Source organism: Schistocerca serialis, chromosome 10, assembly GCF_023864345.2.
Source record: "Schistocerca serialis cubense isolate TAMUIC-IGC-003099 chromosome 10, iqSchSeri2.2, whole genome shotgun sequence".
In the NCBI taxonomy this organism is placed as follows: domain Eukaryota; kingdom Metazoa; phylum Arthropoda; class Insecta; order Orthoptera; family Acrididae; genus Schistocerca; species Schistocerca serialis.
The window spans coordinates 203,400,695-203,421,386 of record NC_064647.1 but is presented as its reverse complement, the minus strand read 5'-3'; the positions used below and the strand labels follow the sequence as shown (position 1 = coordinate 203,421,386).

The 20,692-nt window shown below is 43.2% G+C and overlaps 1 protein-coding gene and 1 pseudogene across 1 annotated transcript in view; both read right to left on the bottom strand.

Moving 5' to 3' along the window:
• Window positions 1-15,074, bottom strand: part of LOC126424690 (chymase-like) — a 64,504-nt gene extending 49,430 nt beyond the window's left edge. The window contains exon 1 of the mRNA XM_050087416.1: window positions 14,768-15,074. Coding sequence (XP_049943373.1) covers window positions 14,768-15,074 — 307 coding nt within the window. The remainder of the gene's footprint in view (window positions 1-14,767) is intronic.
• A 3,375-nt stretch (window positions 15,075-18,449) lies between these two features.
• LOC126425436 (5S ribosomal RNA) lies at window positions 18,450-18,567 on the bottom strand (annotated as a pseudogene).
• Window positions 18,568-20,692: the final 2,125 nt, after the last annotated feature.

Genomic DNA, 20,692 nt, shown 5'->3' with positions numbered 1-20,692 from the left:
TGCCAGGATGGTTCCTTTGAAAGGGCACGGCCGATTTCCTTCCCAATCCTTCCCTAACCCAAGCTTGTGCTCCATCTCTAATGACCTCGCTGTCGACGGGACGTTAAACACCAACCACCACCACCACCACTAAGCTATCACCATTATTCTATCCCTTTGTAACGAATTTGAATGTGTGAATTACACTACTGGCCATTAAAATTGCTGCACCAAGAAGAAATGCAGATGGTAAATGGGTATTGATTGGACAAGTTTTCACGCATTTTGGATGCATAGATCCTGAGAAATCACTACCCAGAACAACCACCTCTGGCCGTAATAGCGGCCTTGATACGCCTCGGCATTGAGCCAAACAGAGCTTGGATGGCGTGTACAGGTACAGCTGCCAATGCAGCTTCAACACAATACCACAGTTCTTCAAGAGTAGCGACTGGCGTACCGTGACAAGCCAGTTGTTCAGCCACCATTGACCAGACGTTTTCAGTTGGTGAGAGATCTGGAGAATGTGCTGGCCAGGGGAGAAGTCGAACATTTTCTGTATCCAGAAAGACCCGTAAAGGACCAGCAACATGCGGTCGTGCATTATCCTGCTGAAATGTAGGGTTTTGCAGGGATCGAATGAAGGGTAGAGCCACGAGTCGTAACACATCTGAAATGTAATGTCCACTGTTTAAAGTGCCGTCAATGCGAACAAGAGGTGACGTAGATCAATGGCACCCCATACCACCACGCCGGGTCATACGCCAGTATGGCGATGACAAATACACGCTTCCAACGTGCGTTCACCGCGATGTCACCAAACACGGATGCGACCATCGTGATGCTGTAAACAGAACCTAGATTCATCCGAAAAAATCACGTTTTGCCATTCGTGCACCCAGGTTCGTCGCTGAGTACACCATCGCAGGCGCTCCTGTCTGTGATGCAGCGTCAAGGGTAACCGCAGCCGTGGTCTCTGAGCTGATAGTCCATGCTGCTGCAAACGTCCTCGAACTGTTCGTGTAGATGGTTGTTGTCTTGCAAACGTCCCCATCTGTTGACTCAGGGATCGAGACGTGGCTGAAAAATCCGTTACAGCCATGCGGATAAGATGCCTGTCATCTCGACTGCTAGTGATACGAGGCCATTGTGATCTAGCATGGCGTTCCGTATTACCCTCCTGAACCCACCGATTTCATATTCTGCAGTCATTGGATCTCGACCAACGCGAGCATCTTTGTCGCGATACGATAAAACGCAATCGCGATAGGCTACAACCCGACCTTTATCAAAGTCGGAAACGTGATGGTACGCATTTCTCCTCCTTACACGAGACATCACAACAACGTTTCACCAGGCAACGCCGGTCAACTGCTGTTTGTGTATGAGAAATCGGTTGGAAACTTTCGTCATGTCAGCACATTTTAGGTGTCGCCACCGGCGCCAACCTTCTGTGAATGCTCTGAAAAGCTAATCATTTGCATATCACAGCATCTTCTTCCTGTCGCTTAAATTTCGCGTCTTTAGCACGTCATCTTCGTGGTGTAGCAATTTCAATGGCCAGTAGTGTAACTGTACTTCAAAACTATCTTTATTTCATTTTGCATAGTATAAAAATCCTATTCAAAATGGTCACCTGCAGCAGCTAGTTATTGTTTTGGATGCTATGGCGTCAAGATGCTTTAAAATATGTTCAGAAGTGAGTAATGCAATTGAGGGGGATAACAATAATATGCTGACCTTTTTTCACAGCAGGAAAGCAACATAATGTTCCACGTAACAAACAGAAAATGATGATTAAAGGAAAAAATAAAGGTGTGGTAGTTGGTGAAAAAATCATGAGAAGGTTAAGGAGTGTGAAATAAAGAACAAGAGCAAGAAACCCTTAATTATATTTCTGAGATGGAACAACGATTTTGTGAATTTACTGGGAATAACCTAAGAAGGTTAATATTCCAGTTGCTAGAGTGAAACAAAAGACCTCATCGTTTTCAAACTAATAACCTACATGCAGTGGCGGCTGTTGTGTAAGAGTACAAGAACACCTTTCGGAGATATAGGTTATTTTTATTTGAATGCTGTTAAATGTAAAGTAGATGCAGTAATCTGAACTACAAAGCACTAAATCGACCACTATATGCCATGTTGCTACTCCTCTAGATTCCGTGAAACTTGGCAACAGCATCATGAGCACACATTCAGTTGTGCACATTTTAAGGAGCTTTTACGTATGCACAACTGGTATGACGTGATTGCTTTACAAGCCAAATGCGTATAGATTTAATAAATAATGTGCACAGTTCATGATGTGCACAGCTAGCCCTTACAACTCAACTACAAGTTTGGGTCAATGTCACCACGTGGCAGCACACTGCAAGAGAATTTTATCCTATTTTTCTGTATTGTTATTTTTATACCTTTACAATAAAGGTAGGCCGCCAGCAGTCTATGTATGCTGCTCTTCGCCCACAGTGAACACATACAGGAAACAGAAAGGCTGAAAAACAAACAAACATGGTGGACAAAAACGGGAGACAGGCATAGTAAAATAAACGAAGCTGTTCACGCGCGCACTGTTTGAATAAAAAACGATCACCACTAAACACAACGGGGAAGAACGAGTTTACAGACGTGAACGGAGGAGCACAAATGTAGAGACACTGAAGCACTGACACGAAGACACACACGAGCACCGGCGACGATCGCCGGCGCACAAAGATGCACCATTCACGCACAAAGCCGGGGACCTGTCAAAGGAAAGAGGTGCGGTTCGGAACGAGAAGGGGAGGGTGTTGATGCCTGTGGGAGAGGTGAAGGGAGGGGGAGGGGAGAGGGTAGGGGGTTGTGGAAGCCCAGGAGGAGGGGAGGGAGGGAGGAAGGGAGGGAGGAAGGAGAGAAGGGAGAGAGGGTGCCCTGGAGGAACAACACAGGTGGAGGAAGGGATCAAAGTTGGTAGGACGGGTAGATGGAGGGGATGAGGGCATCATCAGGGAGGGGGAGTTGGCGGGAGCCACCTTGGGCAAGGGTATGGAGAGTGGAGATATGGAGCGCGGGTGGGATGTGGGAATACAGGTGCGGCAGTGGACGGGGGTGTGAAAGGATAGGAGAGACAAGTGGGTGAGGGGGATCAAGTTTGCAGGAGGTGTAAAGGATAAATTTTGTTGCCGGCCGGTGTGGCCGTGCGGTTAAAGGCGCTTCAGTCTGGAACCACGTGACCGCTATGGTCACAGGTTCGAATCCTGCCTCGGGCATGGATGTGTGTGATGTCCTTAGGTTAGTTAGGTTTAATTAGTTCTAAGTTCTAGGCGACTGATGACCTCAGAAGTTAAGTCGCATAGTGCTCAGAACCATTTAATTTTGTTGTGGGTTGGCAGGAGAGCCAACACCAGGTTACAAGAGGAAGCCGATAGGCACGCGTTTTAGCTCACGCAGGCTGGCGTGAGATCTGGAACAGGACAAGGAAATTAGAATTTAGAAAAACGGTCGTAGCTGGTGGAATACTTAACTTTAATCCATTAATGGTGAACGTCGCTCTTGACGTTACATGATTCACAGTATCAATAGTAACAGGTACTGGCGCCTTGCTAGGTAGTAGCAAATGACGGAGCTGAAGGCTATGCTAACTACTGTCTCGGCAAATGAGAGCGTATTTTATCAGTGAACCATCGCTACCAAAGTCGGTTGTACAACTGGGGCGAGTGCTATGAAGTCTCTCTAGACCTGCTGTGTGGCGGCGCTCGGTCTGCAATCACTGATAGTGGCGACACGCTGGTCCGACGTATACTAACGGACCGCGGCCGATTTAAAGGCTACCACCTAGCAAGTGTGGTGTCTGGCGGTGCCATCACAAATTTTATCCCTGTTCACTTCACATAAATCCTGCTAGGCGGTAGCACATCTACATCTACATTGATACTCCGCAAGCCACCCAACGGTGTGTGGCGGAGGGCACTTTACGTGCCACTGTCATTACCTCCCTTTCCTGTTCCAGTCGCGTATGGTTCGCGGGAAGAACGACTGTCTGAAAGCCTCCGTGCGCGCTCTAATCTCTCTAATTTTACATTCGTGATCTCCTCGGGAGGTATAAGTAGGGAGAAGCAATATATTCGATACCTCATCCAGAAACGCACCCTCTCGAAACCTGGCGAGCAAGCTACACCGCGATGCAGAGCGCCTCTCTTGCAGAGTCTGCCACTTGAGTTTATTAAACATCTCCGTAACGCTATCACGGTTACCAAATAACCCGGTGACGAAACACTGCGCAGTTACGCCAATGCAATAACTATATAATAAAATTAGATCTGGCATCAATACATGTTATAGTTATACTGACAGAAAAACCTTTTATGTGTGATTATGAATGAAATATACTAAACTAAGTTTTGGATTTTATGATAAAGTAATCAATTTGAGGCGCCGGAAACCATAAAGTGCGTCATCGTCAGTTGTGAGACTGTGGCATTTATTTATGCTTCTGATATCTGTTGATCTTACGGTGGGTCAGGTTTTTCTGTGCTGTAGGCCCATGTTATATAAATTAACATTCATGAAAAGCACTCTCACTGGTTTCTTTGATGTTCAGTTACGCGATGGCGTGCTTTTGGCCCCTATAGTTCTCAGCGCTTCAATTCGGTTCTAGTCAAGTGATCATTTTCGTAGACAGAAGTACATGAATTTAATCATTTTCGTAAAGTGCAGTTTGGGTTTGGAATTGGTTGTTTAGTGTCAACATGAACTCTGTTGAATCTATTTTAAGTGTTAACAGAAATGAAAATTCCTAGGAAGAGGTAGCTACGAAGGAATTAGGGCCTCTCAGACCAGATCTATTGGCTGAGAAAGTGCTCAAATCAAATAAGCGTGACCTCTAGCGAACAAATAAGTATATAATAAGCGTAAGTTGTTGTGTGTGTGTGTGTGTGTGTGTGTGTGTGTGTGTGTGTGTGTGTGTGTGTGTGTGTTTGCAACATAAGAACGTCTGATTTTCAGCCTGCAAGTTAATTCATTACCTAAGAAATGTGTTAGGAATCTGTACATTTGTCCAAAAAAATAAAAAGCACGAAAACTTCCACTTGCACAAAAATGCGATATGAAGAGTAACGAAAGCTTACACGTTGTTTCGTCATTAGTCCCCTAGAACTTAGAACTAGTTAAACCTAACTAACCTAAGGACATCACACACATCCATGCCCGAGGCAGGACTCGAACCTGCGACCGTAGCGGTCTCGCGGTTCCAGACTGCAGCCCCTAGAACCGCACGGCCACTTCGGCCAGCATCCATAAACAATTCTTTCTTTTTTCAGACAAGTTATACGTATTATTATTATTATAACGATTGTTCCCCTTTAGGAGAGCGATTGAACTTGAATTCATAATTTCATCTCCGGACTTTTTTCTTCTTTGAGGGTTGAATAACACTTAGGCGGTTTTTTGTTCTACTGATTTTTATTTGTATGAACTAGTTTTCGGCTTATTAGGCAATCTTCAGATAACTACTGGCTATTGTTTACAAGGAGCTCGTGTTCTTACGAACCAAACATTCTGGACCAAGATACAACGCACTTACATACGATCTTTAGCTGTGGTATTGTCTTTGGAATTGTCAAACGGGTCTTTTGACTTTTTGTTCTGTAAAACTGTTCTTTAACATAAAGAATCACATTTTATGGTTTGTCAGTACCATGTATGACAACAATTAGAATTATTTATGTGGTGTGCGTACTGTAAGACCTTCGGTACACACACCATCAGATTATTTGACTTGTCGCTCTAGCGAAGTAGGCGAGTGTCAGCAATATGTCTCGTGGTCTTATCGTGGCATGTTTATCTTCTGCCGTTAGGTCAGACGATAGAAATGCCACTTGCACGCTTAGAGTAGCAGATTGACGGTGACCAACTTTAAACAGAACTTGATTAATTTTCACACACATTTATTAAAATAATAACAATCATAAACCTTACTTAACTTGATTCTGGATGCTATTTACAATTGACAATCTGAAGTTCCTTCAGTCTTGATACGTTAATGTTATTCTCACATATATCTCTGATACTTGACAAAGTGTCTATACATTTCTCTTCATGGCTATGTACAGGAATATGATAATCTTATTAGGCGCAGACTGAAACTTGACTACAAACTAATGCAGAATAATGCAGACTGACCGATCAGAGGTCTGTGTGATCCGCGAGGAGGAAAGGTTCTACTTTAGCAGCAATCTCATTGGCTGCTTTACATATTAATACGCGGATCAGCGGAAGAAGAATTTGGTCCGCCTCTATGGCAGCGCCATCTCGTAGAGCGGAGATGGACTAGCGCTGCGCCTGCGCTGTTGTGCTTAGCGGGGCGCGCTCTAGTGGGAAAGTTGTGTACGCTCTGACTACGCGGAACTATGTACACAACAATTTAGAATACACATTATTACAAATTTACAATTTTTTGGTATTTGTTGTGAACAGTTGCACTGGACTTTAATTGTTGGTTGTACAACAGCATTTTTTCTTTGGCGGTTACATTTTGTTATTAGGAAATTGTGCATTAATATATACCAAATATTACATTGTTACAGTTGAGTTACTGTTAGGAATGTAAACACATAAGGGATATTACATTACATTTGGGTGTGAATTTGTTTACTATTGGGACACTTTGTAGCAGGTCTACTTTATTGTGTAAAGCTTAAGAGTGGTGATGTGCCTACTTGCAATTGATCATTTAGGACCAGCCAGGGATTTAGGGCTAAGTGTTTTTCTTCTTTGCTTCCCAAAAACTCTTCATCCTCTCCCGAATGCTTCTTCTTCCATTCTACTGTCCATTTTTTACCAGGATGGCGCGATGTTCTTTCCTCAAACTTCACACTTGTGATTATATTCCGGCACTGAATGCGGTCTGCGAGATTTTTTATGTTGATCTGCTGCAGATCCCTTTCGACTTCTTTCAGTCATTCTGTGCTGCATTTACAATTTGTTATAATAATGAAAATTTTCCTTGCTGATCTGGAGTCTTCCATCCTGTAGATATATGTATAAAATTTGACTTGGCGTTTTCTGATTTCGTCTGTTACTGTGTTGGTCATTATATAGAGCTCGTTTTGTAGTCTCTTGATCCAAATGCCGTTTTTGTTCATTGTCCCGTAAATTTTCCTGAGAATTTTTCTTTCTTGCTTTTCTATTTCCCTAATTTTTTAATGAACATCAGTCACCATTAAACTTCCTGGCAGATTAAAACTGTGTGCCGGACCGAGACTCGAACTCGGGACCTTCGCCTTTCGTGGGAAAGTGCTCTACCATCTGAGCTACCCAAGGACGACTCACGTCCCGTCTTCACAGCTTTACTTCTGCCAGTACCTCGTCTCCTACGTTCCAAACATTACAGAAGCTCTCCTGCAAACCTTGCAGATCTAGCACTCCTGAAAAAGGATATTGCGGAGACATGGCTTAGCCACAGCCTGGGGATATTTTCAGAATTCCATCAACCACCATTGTTTCAGCTGCGCAGATTGCTTCTGGAAGAATCACTGTTCTATAGTGCCTTAATTTTGCGTCTGTCGTAATGCACTTCTTGTTGTAATGCGTCCATGTTAGCCTGTAGGCCTTTTGGAGCGTGGTGATTCTTTGTTCATTGGCGATTCGGTTTAATCCTGAGGACTGTATAGTTTCTCCGAGTTATTTAAAATGGCATACTTGTGCAAGTTTGTGATTAAAGGGGATTTATTTCTGGCTGTCTTTCCATATATTTGGTTTTTTCGTAAGATATTTGTAGTCTGGTTTTTTGTGAAATTTCACGTAGTTTTCCATTGCGTGAATCGCTTGTGTACTGTTATTGGTGATGATTGCACTATCGTCACTTGATTTTAATTTGGATCTCTTTTTTTATACCAATTTGGATGCCCTTTATATGAGATTCCCATTCCCTGATGATCTTTTCTAGAACAGTATTGAAAAGCGTTGGGGATTATCCGTCTCCCTGTCGGACTCCAGTTTTCATTTCGAAGGATTCTGATATTTTGCCCATGAATTTCACTTTGGGTGTTGTTCCTGTAAGTGTCTGTTCTGTGATCTTTCGTGTCTTTCGGTCGATCCCAAATTCTTCCATGATTTTAAACAGGGTTTCACGGTCCACTGAATCGTATGCTTTCCTGAAGTTTATGAATGTAATTACTGTGTTTCTTCAGTTACTCATTTGTGACATCGTCTTTAAGCACCAGATCTGTTCCCTCACATAATCGTCGTTTTCTGAATCCGGCCTGGTATTCACCAATTACTGGATCTGCTTGGGATTCTATCCTGTTTAAAAGTGCTTTGGAAAGGATTCTGTAAGCGACTGGGAGCAGGGAAATTCCAATGTAATTGTTGATGTCTGTCTTGTCACCCTTTTTGTGTAGCGGGTTGAATTAGAGCGTGTTTCCAGTCCTCTGGTATTTGTTCCATCATCCGTGCGTATTATTATTATTACTGTTTTTCTTTTTGGCAGTGGCTGGATTTGTGCAAGAGTGTTGATAAGCGTAACTACACTCCTGGAAATTGAAATAAGAACACCGTGAATTCTGTGGTGTCACCGCCAGACACCACACTTGCTAGGTGGTAGCTTAAATCGGCCGCGGTCCATTTAGTACATGTCGGACCCGCGTGTCGCCACTGTGTAATCGCAGACCTAGCGCCACCACCAAGGCAGGTCTCGTGATACGAGAGAGCACTCGCCCCAGTTGTACGAGAACCTAGCTACCGACCAGATGTACGAAGCCTTTCTCTCTTATTAGCCGAGAGACAGAATAGCCATCAGCTAAGTTAATGGCTACGAACTAGCAAGGCGCCATTTGTATCAGTGCTTATAGCTTACGAGTATTCAAGAGAGATGTATTCCAAGGACTAATAAAAAGATAAGTAATAAGCAGCTACATACTTTTCTTCTTATTCATTTATAAGTTCTCATGTTCCAGACTTCACGCCCGTCTGCGTTAGCCTTGCGTGCCCTATCGGCTACAGCGTTAGTCTAGCTTGCCTTTTCAGCCATCTCAACTTCACGGTGTCGGCCCAGATACCGACACAACAAATTCATTGTCCCAGGAAGGGGAAACTTTATTGACACATTCCTGGGGTCAGATACATCACATGATCACACTGACAGAACCACAAGCACATAGACACAGGCAACAGAGCATGCACAATGTCGGCACTAGTACAGTGTATATCCACCTTTCGCAGCAATGCAGGCTGCTATTCTCCCATGGAGACGATCGTAGAGATGCTGGATGTAGTCCTGTGGAACGGCTTGCCATGCCATTTCCACCTGGCGCCTCAGTTGGACCAGCGTTCGTGCTGGACGTGCAGACCGCGTGAGACGACGCTTCACCCAGTCCCAAACATGCTCAATGGGGGACAGATCCGGAGATCTTGCTGGCCAGGGTAGTTGACTTACACCTTCTAGAGCACGTTGGGTGGCACAGGATACATGCGGACGTGCATTGTCCTGTTGGAACATCAAGTTCCCTTGCCGGTCTAGGAATGGTAGAACGATGGGTTCGATGACGGTTTGGATGTACCGTGCACTATTCAGTGTCCCCTCGACGATCACCAGTGGTGTACGGCCAGTGTAGGAGATCGCTCCCCACACCATGATGCCGGGTGTTGGCCCTGTGTGCCTCGGTCGTATGCAGTCCTGATTGTGGCGCTCACCTGCACGGCGCCAAACACGCATACGACCATCATTGGCACCAAGGCAGAAGCGACTCTCATCGCTGAGGACGACACGTGTCCATTCGTCCCTCCATTCACGCCTGTCGCGACACCACTGGAGGCGGGCTGCACGATGTTGGGGCGTGAGTGGAAGACGGCCTAACGGTGTGCGGGACCATAGCCCTGCTTCATGGAGACGGTTGCGAATGGTCCTCGCCGATACCCCAGGAGCAACAGTGTCCCTAATTTGCTGGGAAGTGGCGGTGCGGTCCCCTACGGCACTGCGTAGGATCCTACGGTCTTGGCGTGCATCCGTGCGTCGCTGCGGTCCGGTCCCAGGTCGACGGGCACGTGCACCTTCCGCCGACCACTGGCGACAACATCGATGTACTGTGGAGACCTCACGTCCCACGTGTTGAGCAATTCGGCGGTACGTCCACCCGGCCTCCCGCATGCCCACTATACACCCTCGCTCAAAGTCCGTCAACTGCACATACAGTTCACGTCCACGCTGTCGCGGCATGCTACCAGTGTTAAAGACTGCGATGGAGCTCCGTATGCCACGGCAAACTGGCTGACACTGACGGCGGCGGTGCACAAATGCTGCGCAGCTAGCGCCATTCGACGGCCAACACCGCGGTTCCTGGTGTGTCCGCTGTGCCGTGCGTGTGATCGTTGCTTGTACAGCCCTCTCGCAGTGTCCGGAGCAAGTATGGTGGGTCTGACACACCGGTGTCAATGTGTTCTTTTTTCCATTTCCAGGAGTGTACTTTCTATACAGGAGATACTATTAATTCCAAACTCTCATATTAAACTGTATCTAAAAATTTGTGAACACCCAGAATGCATGCTCACAAGTCGCCACTGCCTATATATAAAAGTGGATAGGCAGTGGCCACATAATGCCTGTAGGTAGCGAAAACTGGCCACCATGTAAGCCTCCAAAAAAAAATGTTTATAGTTATCATAGCATTTCCTTTTCCGCTAAAAATAATTGCTTTGATACCTTATGTACGTTCAAAATGCATAAGCGGCAAGCTTCTATTAAATATTATGAGTTGGTGAAAATTCAATTTTCCTCATTGTAGCCACTTCACCCCACCTTGACCCACATATCATAAGCCAATTCCATCACTTGGTGTTGTGGCCTCTTCGAGTCTGGGTGCAACACAGGATGCCAGCAGGATCTTCCATTTCTATTGATTTTGAGCCACTCGTTGCCAATTCAAACTAGCTGTCTTCCTTAAGTCTCTGTTCCATCCGTCCAGTGGTCTTCCCTGATGGCTATGACCAATGTTAATGAATCGCCAGCAGCAACACGCAACAGAAGTAAGACTCTGTAACTGCACTTTAGCCGAAATTTTTACTGAAGATTCCAACTGCAACAAGTTATACGCTTCTCATAACGACAAACTAAGGAAAGCGAAGTACAACACAGAAATGCAGCAGACAACAATGGCTGCATACCTCATACCGTTCGATCAGCTAATTGACGTTGGTTGCAGCTAAAAACAAATAATTACCGGTCGAAGCATTCCGACTTCTAAGAGTTCAGAAAGTATTCGGAATACATCGACCTTGTGGAACGCAACTGACTCTTTATTCACACTGAGTGATGAGTGCTACCAATATAAAATTTCAAGCTTGTTATATATTTCTAGATTGCCTGTAGGATTTTGACAGTGTTCCCTATAAATGCTTCTAATCAAATTACGTGTCTATGGAGTACTGTCACAATCGTGCAACTGTATTCGTGATTTCCTGTCAGAAATTGACACTTTGTAGCAACTGGCAAGAAGTCATATAATGAGACAGACGGGATATCTGCAGTTTCTCACGGAAGTATTATTGATCCTCTGCTTTTCCTAATTCATACAAAACTATTTGGGAGGCAATCTGAGCTGCCTTCTTAGATTGTTTGCAGATGATGTTGTAATTTTCCGTCTCGTGAAGTTATCAGATAATCTAAAGTAATTACAAAATATTATAGACACGATATCTGTATGGTGCGAAAAGTGGCAGTTGATACTGAATAATGAAAAGCGTGAAGTTATCCACATGAGCACAAAAAACAATTCGCTAAATTTCGCTTTCATGATAAATCACACAGATCTAAAGGCTGCATATTCAACTTAACACCTAGGGATACAATTACGAATAACTTACGCTGGAACCATCACATAGAAATTGTTATGGAGAAGGTGAACCAGAGATGGAGTTTTATTCGCAGAGCACTTAGAAGATGCAACACAGAAGAGAGTGCCTACGCTGTGGTGGTGCATTCTCTTCTGGAGTATTTTAGCGCAGCATGGAATCCTTACTGGACAGGGTTGAAGGAAGACATCGAAAAAGTTCAAAGGAGGGTAGCTAGTTCCGTATATCATGAAATAGGGAAGAGAGTGTCATGGATGCGATAATCGAGTTAGATTGGCAATAACTAAAACGATTCTGTTTTTCGTTGCAGTGAGATCTTCTAACAAAATTTAATTCACCAACTTTTTTATCTGAATGCGAAAATATTTTGCTAACGAACACCAACATATGGAAAAATGAACATCAGAGTAATAGTAATAATAATGATAATAATAAAGAACAAAGAAAGGTAAGAGAAAGGGCAATTAGAATAACTAAAAGCGAACTTGAAAAGAAGAACGTGACGGAAATGAAGGAAATCTTTAAAAAATAATAGCTCTGATTTTATCAGACATTTAAGAGCAGACTTGGCTTACGCAGCACTGAAAATCGCGAAATATTTGCAAAATATTTTGATCAACTTCTTAATTGTCTAGAACCAATCCATAAACTGGAATTGTCAAAAGTTCATGAAAATCGAGAAGAAGATTTAACTCTGAATATCAAAGACATTGAAGAAGTATTTACAGCCTTAAGAAACAATAAAGTTAGTAGAGAAGACTCTACAACAGAAGGACATTTGAAATGATCTCTACCAAAAATTTTATAAAAGAGCTAAAGTTAATTTTTGAGGAAACCTAGAAAACAGAAAAAAAACTCCAGGGGCCTGGAACGAAGCCTTCATACATTCACTGCACAGGGGAGGCAATAACCAAGATATTAACAGCTACAGAGTAATCTCTTTTTGAGCTGCTACACATAAAATATTTTCCTATATTTTACTAAGTGGAATAGAAACAACACTGGACAGTCAATTACTTGAATATAAAGGTGATTTAGGAAGGGCAGAAATGTTTAACCATAGAACACTGAAGGGACGACATTATTACTAAACCATAGTAAATTTTACTACTCCATATTTTACTTAGAAGAAGTCATAATTTGCAGTTTATGCACTAGTTAATTGCAACTATAAGATCTCGTATGGTTCATCACATAAAAGGGTAGAAAGTGTCCTGTTTTACGCCCTATAATGACAATAACAGATTGTTGGGAACCACGAATTGATTACGACTTCAATTGTAAGTTTTTATGAAGCTTTAGTAATCTAGGATTAATCTAAAATCAATCCTTTGCCACTGATTACTGAATACAAAAGATATTGTAGCATTCAATTATTATTGATTTCTCCATCTTAGGACTACTGTAATTAATTAAAGAGAATTTTACACCAGATATTGTAGTAATGTTTGCTTATTTCAAAAAGGTCTTTGATTTCGTTGATGTAAAAACCATGAGCCCACATAAAGTAATTGGAGAATACTTTGTAAAGTCTAAATTAGTAAGTGTAATTCGTGAAATACCTACAGACACAGCAGGTAATGTGAAATTTATGAAAGAAATATCTCAGCCCTTCGAAATGAATGGAGATGATTGGCTATTCCCAATTTTCTTGAAAGTGTTCTAATAAAAAAAAAGGTGTAAATTTGGAATGGAAAATGTATGAATATAAGATTTGACGAATAAGATTGGGAAAAGTAACAAAAATACTGGAATAAACTGTCTCACTTTTGCAGATGTCTTCGCTGTATTTTCTGAAAATGTGAGATCTGCTGTAACACAACTTAATCTCTTGGAAGAAATAGCCAGTAGGACTGGCTTTAGAATTATTGTAGAGAGAAATAAATATCTTACGGACATTAAAAATCCACAGAAAAACGTTTGACAGTAGATATTGTACAAATTGTATGGGTTAAAAAATTTAAATATCTTGGTGAAATAATCTAAGAAAACGATTTGGAGAAATCTGTATAGAGGAAAGGATATATAAAATGGGAAGAGCAAACGCTATAACATAACACTTTTACAAAAGGAAATGCCTATCTAAAAAAAAAGAAAAAAACAGAAATAAGGCTTTACAACACAGTAGATAAACTAGAATGTCTGTGTATACAAGAGTATGTCTATCATGGAATTATAATTTAGGTAAATGAGACATACAAGAAGAGCGAATTATGAGGAAGCTGTTACGCCCACGAGAAACAGTGTAAGGTTAGAAATTGTGTAGTAATGATGAAATTTATCGAAACAGAAAGTGCAGCAGAATTAGTAATAAGGAAAAGGAGACAGGTACTTTTTGGGTATTTATACTGGATGAAAGACAGTAGATCAATCAAAACGAGCTTCAGATATCTCTGGAAAAAGATGTCAACAAATGTTTGGTTCCATGAAGGGAAAAGGTATTAAGGGGAAAAATTGTTTAAAAGCTGAAGAAACAGTTGACAGAGATGTGTTTAGGGAAAAAGTATTGTATGCACATGGATTCCAAGAGAAGACAGTAGAAAAAAAACTGGACTGGAATGTTGAGAACACAAGAAGAAAAAAAGTAGTGAAAAGGCTAAAGAGTAATGGAAGAAAAGGGGAAAAAATAAAGAAATAAACTTGGCACATGGTCATTAATTGGTGCATTCAAGATGAAAATATTATTACTGTTACTATTATTATTATTATTAAGGAACTGAATTTGGCACATGATGATTAACTAGTCCATTAGAGAAAAATATGAGTACTAATAATAATAATGAGAGAAATTGGAGCTCCCAGAAAAAGATTTGCCGTTCAATTTTGCCACTTTACATTCGCAAGTGGAACGTTAGAGAGAGAGAGACAGAGAGAGGGAGTGTTTTAAATTTGTTTTATGAATCCTCTGCCAAGAATGTAAGTGTGAATTGTGTAGTAGTCATGCAGATGCAGGCGAGCTCACCGTCCCAGTCGCCTGAGCCCTTGCAGTGGCGCGCCGTCAGGACCCAACCAGGCGCCACCAGACTTCCGGAGCAGTCTTCATACCCCTGCTTGTCTTTGGTGATGAGGTACACGGCGAAAGGATACAGCCCCACGTGTGTCTGGAATCCTCCGAATATCCGGTTCGCGGCGAACTCCTCGCGTTTCCGTTCGCGTCGCATTCCTTCCAAGGCCGCCTTCCCCTCCTGAATCTCCTCCGGCGTGTTGTAGCCACAGCTCACGAGCGCGACAACAGCGCTCCATATGGTCAGTCGCCACACTAGCAACATGACCCGTCGATACACAATTCAACCACGAAAATCAATTTTTCCTTCCGTCAAATAATGAGAAAACAGGAGTAGCCACTTCAGTGTACGGCGGTTTTCAACTGCGAGGAGCGTCGCTCGAAATTTTCTTCGTCCATTCAGCACGTCAAAGCGGCGGTGATTATGAAAACATCACTGAACAATATTTAGCTCCTTCTGCAGATATTCAGCTGTTCTGTGGTCTCAGCTGTAAACTACGTATTATCTCTGGCGCGCTCATATCGTGGGGATATCTATGGAGTCAAATATAGGAGGATGCTAAGTTCACCCAACCTGGATATGATGTGACGTCATTATGACGTATATACGCTTTAGTCGATTAACACACCTATCGACTTTTACGAACGTTCGAGATTCTAAACTGTCGTCAGCTAGTGGTTTGTTTTGACACGTGCGATTCTGATAACAGCTCAGTGTGGCAGCGTATATCTATTTCGCCAAAATAAAAGAGCTGGATATTAATAGAAATATTCCTGACCGTGGCCTTGAAAACACCACAGACAATACGTTTCGTAAAAAAGTGAAGTCTTCCTATGTCCCGACCAGATTTGATTGTGTGATTGTTGTGTTGAACGCTTACACCGAAAATAATATTTATTTATCATCAATATTTTAGTATGGTTTCATACAATTGGTCTTGTCAGTACATATTACATTGTAGAAGCATACGCTTGCTGACTTTTTTTTCTTAATTTATATAGCTGAAAGAGAACTCGTGCAAGTTTGTTAGCTAAGTAATTTATATGTGCATCCCAAGATTAGTCTCTTATCAACCATAATTCGAAGTAATTTTACACTCGGACCGCAGAGACGGGTACCTTAGTGTCCAGTAATGACTGGTGTGTAGAATGATTGAATTTCGAACTTAAAAAGAAAAATATGAGGCATTGTTGAAGAAAAATCGTCGACCGGAGATGAAATATTAGGGGAAGTGGATTTCTCAATGTAATCTTAACCAAAGGTTAGTGTCTTGACGCATCTAAAGATTTTGGCTGCTGAGTGCTTCTTCGCACTGAGTACGAATAACCGACGCACTTCAGCTGGGTCAGAAGTACATCAATTCTGCTTGAGATTCACAATAACCACGCAATTGCCCGTCGTCATCGATGCTGAACTCTTTCAGATTTTCTCTCATTAGTCTCTCGAATGCTGAACACATAATTAGAGACGAGCAAACGAAAAACAACGCACAGGACACAAACACAGTACAATACACGATTTAAACGCAAGGAGCGCAAAGCACATTTAAACGAATGGCACAGAGCACAGCGCTACCCTGTCACAACCTCTCGAAAGTTCACAAAAGTCGAATAGTCGATATACGGTTTCTATCGTTTTCGATGTAGCGTGTATACGTCATAATGACGTCACATCGTATCCAAGTCCGGTGAACTTAGCATCCTCCTCAAATATAGAGTAGATCTACATCTACATTTACATGACTACTCTGCGATCACACTGATGTGCCTGGCAGAGCACTCATTGAATTACCTTCAAGTTATTTGTCTACCGTTCCACTCACAAACAGCGAGAGGGAGAAGCAAATCGTTAAAGTCAGCTCTGATTTATCCAATTTCATTCTGAAGATCATTTCTCCCTGTTTATGTGGGCGCCAGCAAAATATCTTCGCATTCAGAGGAGGAAGCTGAGGATTTAAATTTCATGAGAACGTCCTATCGCAATGAAAAACGCCTCTGTTTAAATCACAGCCACCCCATTTCGCGTATCACTGCCGTGACACTTTCACCCCTATTTCGCTATTGTACAAAACGAGTTGTCCTTCTTTTGAACTTTTTTGGTGTCTTCAGTTAATTCTATCTTATATGGATCCTACACTGCTCAGCAGTACTCGAGAAGAGGGCGGAAAAGCGTAAGGAGGCGGTAGAACTGTTGCACTTTTAAGTGTTCTGTCAATAAATCCCTGTCTTTGGTTGGCGCACGTTTTCTTTTCTAACTCAAAATCTACATATACATGATTACTCTGCAATTCAGAATCAAGTGTCTGTCAGAGGGTTTATCGAAACACCTTTAAGCTGCTACCCTACCGTTCCACTCACGAAAAGCGCGCGTAAAAAACTAAGACTTAAATCTTTTCTCGCGAATTCTGATTTCACTTGTTTATTTTGATGGTCATTTCTCCCTGTGCACGTGGGCACCAACAAAATATTTTCAAACTCTGAGCAAGAAACTGGTGATTGAAATTTCATGAAAAGTTCCTGCTACACCGTAAAACGCCTTTGTTTTAATGACTGGCACTGTAATTCGTGTGTCATATCCGTGGCAATCTCCCCATTGTTGAGCGATAATACAAAACGAGCTGCCTTCTTCGAAATTCTTTGATGTCCTCCATCAAACCTATCTGATGCGGATCCCACACCGATCAGCAATACTCCAGAGGGGGACGGACAAGCGTAGTGTAGCCAGTCTCTTTAGTAGATCTGTTCCATTTTCTGAGTGTCCTGCCAATAAATCGAAGTTTTTGGTTCGCCTTATCCACAACATTATCTATGTGATCGTTCCAGTTTAAGTTATTCGTAATTGTAATCCATAACCATTTAGCCTTTAGATTTGTGCGATTTATCGTGCAACCGAAATTTAGCGGATTCATTTTAGTAGGACTACTGACGCGAACGACTTCACACTTTTCATTATTTAGAATCAATAGCCATTTTGCACACTATATAGATATCTTGTCTAAATAATTTTAAATTGGTTTTGATCATCTGATAACTTTACAAGACTGTAAATGAGAGCATCATCTGCAAACAATATAACGTAACCCGAAGTGGGTCGCTATATTCTTTAGAACCTCAAGCTTAAATCAGAGATTCAGCGGTGTTTTCGGTAACCAGCTGAGATTTTTCAGGTCTCTGTGGTTGGAGACGGTACAGAATGACTCGGAGATTAGGCTAAGGAGATAGATATGGTGATGACAGGGTAAATGAGACTCTGCGTTGGTCTGCTCTTCATTGCTTCTTCAAGTATTAGCAAGGAACATTCAGAAGAGCGCATGCACTACTTCATAACTTCTGAAAGTGTAGAAGACAGATGAGCTTTACAACCAATTACGAGAGCAAATGGCTACCTCGGCAGTGTTAATAGTCGAGTAGACTCATTAATGAACTAAAAACTAAACTAAACTCCTCCCAAACAGGCCATGAAGGCCCAACTTTACCGACCGGCAGCCGTGTCATCCTCAGCCCATAGGCGTCACTGGATGCGGATATGGAGGGGCATGTGTTCAGCACACCGCTCTCCCAGCCGTATGTCAGTTTCCGAGCCTGGAGCCGCTACTTCTCAATCCTCAGTTTGCCTCACAAGGGCTGAGTGCACCCTGCTTGCCAACAGAGCTCGGCAGACCGGATGGTCAGCCATCCAAATGCTAGCCCAGCCCGACAGCGCTTAACTTCGGTGATCTGACGGGAACCAGTGTTACCACTGTGGCAAGGCCGTTGGCATCAGTAATGAACACTGATAAGAAAAAACATTATGACTATTTCCCACCAAGACGTTGGATGCCGCCTGGTAGCGTTGCGGGCATGTGACACGGTAACAAAAGTATGTAAGCGCAGCAGACACGGACGGGGTATCACCCAAGTCAAGATATGGGCTGCAAATGGGGAAATGCACTGAGATAAGCGACTTTGACAAATGGCAGATTATTATTACGAAAAGTCTGTGAGCGAGTATCTCGAAAACGGCGAAGATAGTCGAATGTTCACGTGCTACTGTCGCGAGAATCTACGGAAAGAAGTAGAAGAACTGTGAAACTAGAACTAGACATTAAATACACTCATACTCATAAATTGAGGATAATGCTGATACATGGTGAAACAACGCTCTGGTGGGCGGTTTGCAGGTTTAAATCACGTCGAGGTATGACCCTGCGGTGCATTTGACCTGCGGCCGTCGCACGGTGGCGCTTGCAGCAGTCCACATACTCAGAGGCGTGTAGGTGGATGTCAGAGTGTGGTGCAGCGAGTAAGTGTGCAGATGTTTTCAGACGTGCTAATGGTGACTGTGTGTTGAAAATGGCTCAAAGACCACATATTGATGACGTTATGAGGGGTAGAATACTAGGGCGACTGGAGGCTGCTCAAACGCAGCAGGTCGTAGCGCGGGCCCTCCGTGTGCCAAAATGTGTGATCTCAAGATGATGGCAACGGTTCCAGCAGAGAGGAAACGTGTCCAGGCGCTACAGTACGGGACGTCCACAGTGCACAACACCACAAGAAGACCGATATCTCACCATCAGTGCCCGCAGACGGCCACGGAGTACTGCAGGTAGCCTTGATCGGGACCTTACGACAGCCACTGGAACAGTTGTCTCGAGACGCGCAGTGTACAGACCACTGAACAGACATGGTTTATTCGTGTGGAGACCTGCAAGGTGCATTCCGCTGACCCCTGATCACAGGAGAGCCTGTAAAGCCTGGTGTCAAGGACACAGTATATGGTCATTGGAACAGTAGTCCCAGGTTATGTTCACAGACGAGTCCAGGAATAGTTTGAACAGTGATTCTCATCGGGTTTTCATCTGGTGTGAACCAGGAACCATATACCAACCCCTTAATGTCCTTGAAAGGGACCTGTATGGAGGTCGTGGTTTGATGGTGTGGGATGGGGTTATGATTGGTGCACGTACCCCCCTGCATGTCTTTGACAGAGGAACTGTAACAGGCCAGGTGTATCGCGACGTCATTTTGGACCAGTATGTCCGCATTTTCATGGGCACAAAGGGTCCAACCTTCACCTGATGGATGATAACGCACGGCCCCACCGAGCTGCCATCGTGGAGGAGTACCTTGAAACAGAAGATATCAGGCGAATGGAGTGGCCTGCCTGTTCTCCAGACCTAAGCCCCATCGAACACGTCTGGGATGCTCTCGGTCGACGTATCGCTGCACGCCTTTAAACCCCTACGACACTTCAGGAGCTCCGACAGGCACTGGTGCAAGCAAGAATGGGAGGCTGTACCCCAGCAGCTGCTCGACCACGTGATCCAGAGTATGCCAACCCGTTGTGTGGCCTGTGTACGTGTGCATGGTGATCATATCCCATATTCATGTCGGGGTACATGCGCAGGAAACACTGGCGTTTTGTAGCACATGTGTTTCGGGACTGTTTTCTCAACTTATCACCGTGCTGTGTGTATTCCCGATGTGCCAGTTTTGTGCCAGTTTTGTGTGCCAGTTTTGTGCCAGTTTTGTGTAGTGCCACGTTGCGTGGCACCACATTGTGCAATTATCCTTAATTTATGAGTATGAGTGTAGATGATACGTGAATGTATCGCTTTTTACCTCCAATTCGCAGTCGGTGCATATGAAATCAGCTGTTTCTCACTGCTTATGAACTCTTAATGGACTGATGAAAGCGGCTTTGAATGTACGTCTCTACTTAAGTTACAAGGCTTACAGCTAATATTCATACTCGGACGATATTTTCTTTTTTATGGCAAGCTTTTATGATTCAATCACTACAGACCTAAGAGGACTGCTCGGATGTCTCCTAAATCGGTTATGTAGATCTGGTCCTATAACACTCTCTTGAGGGACTCCAGATATTACTGCTGTTTTACTCGA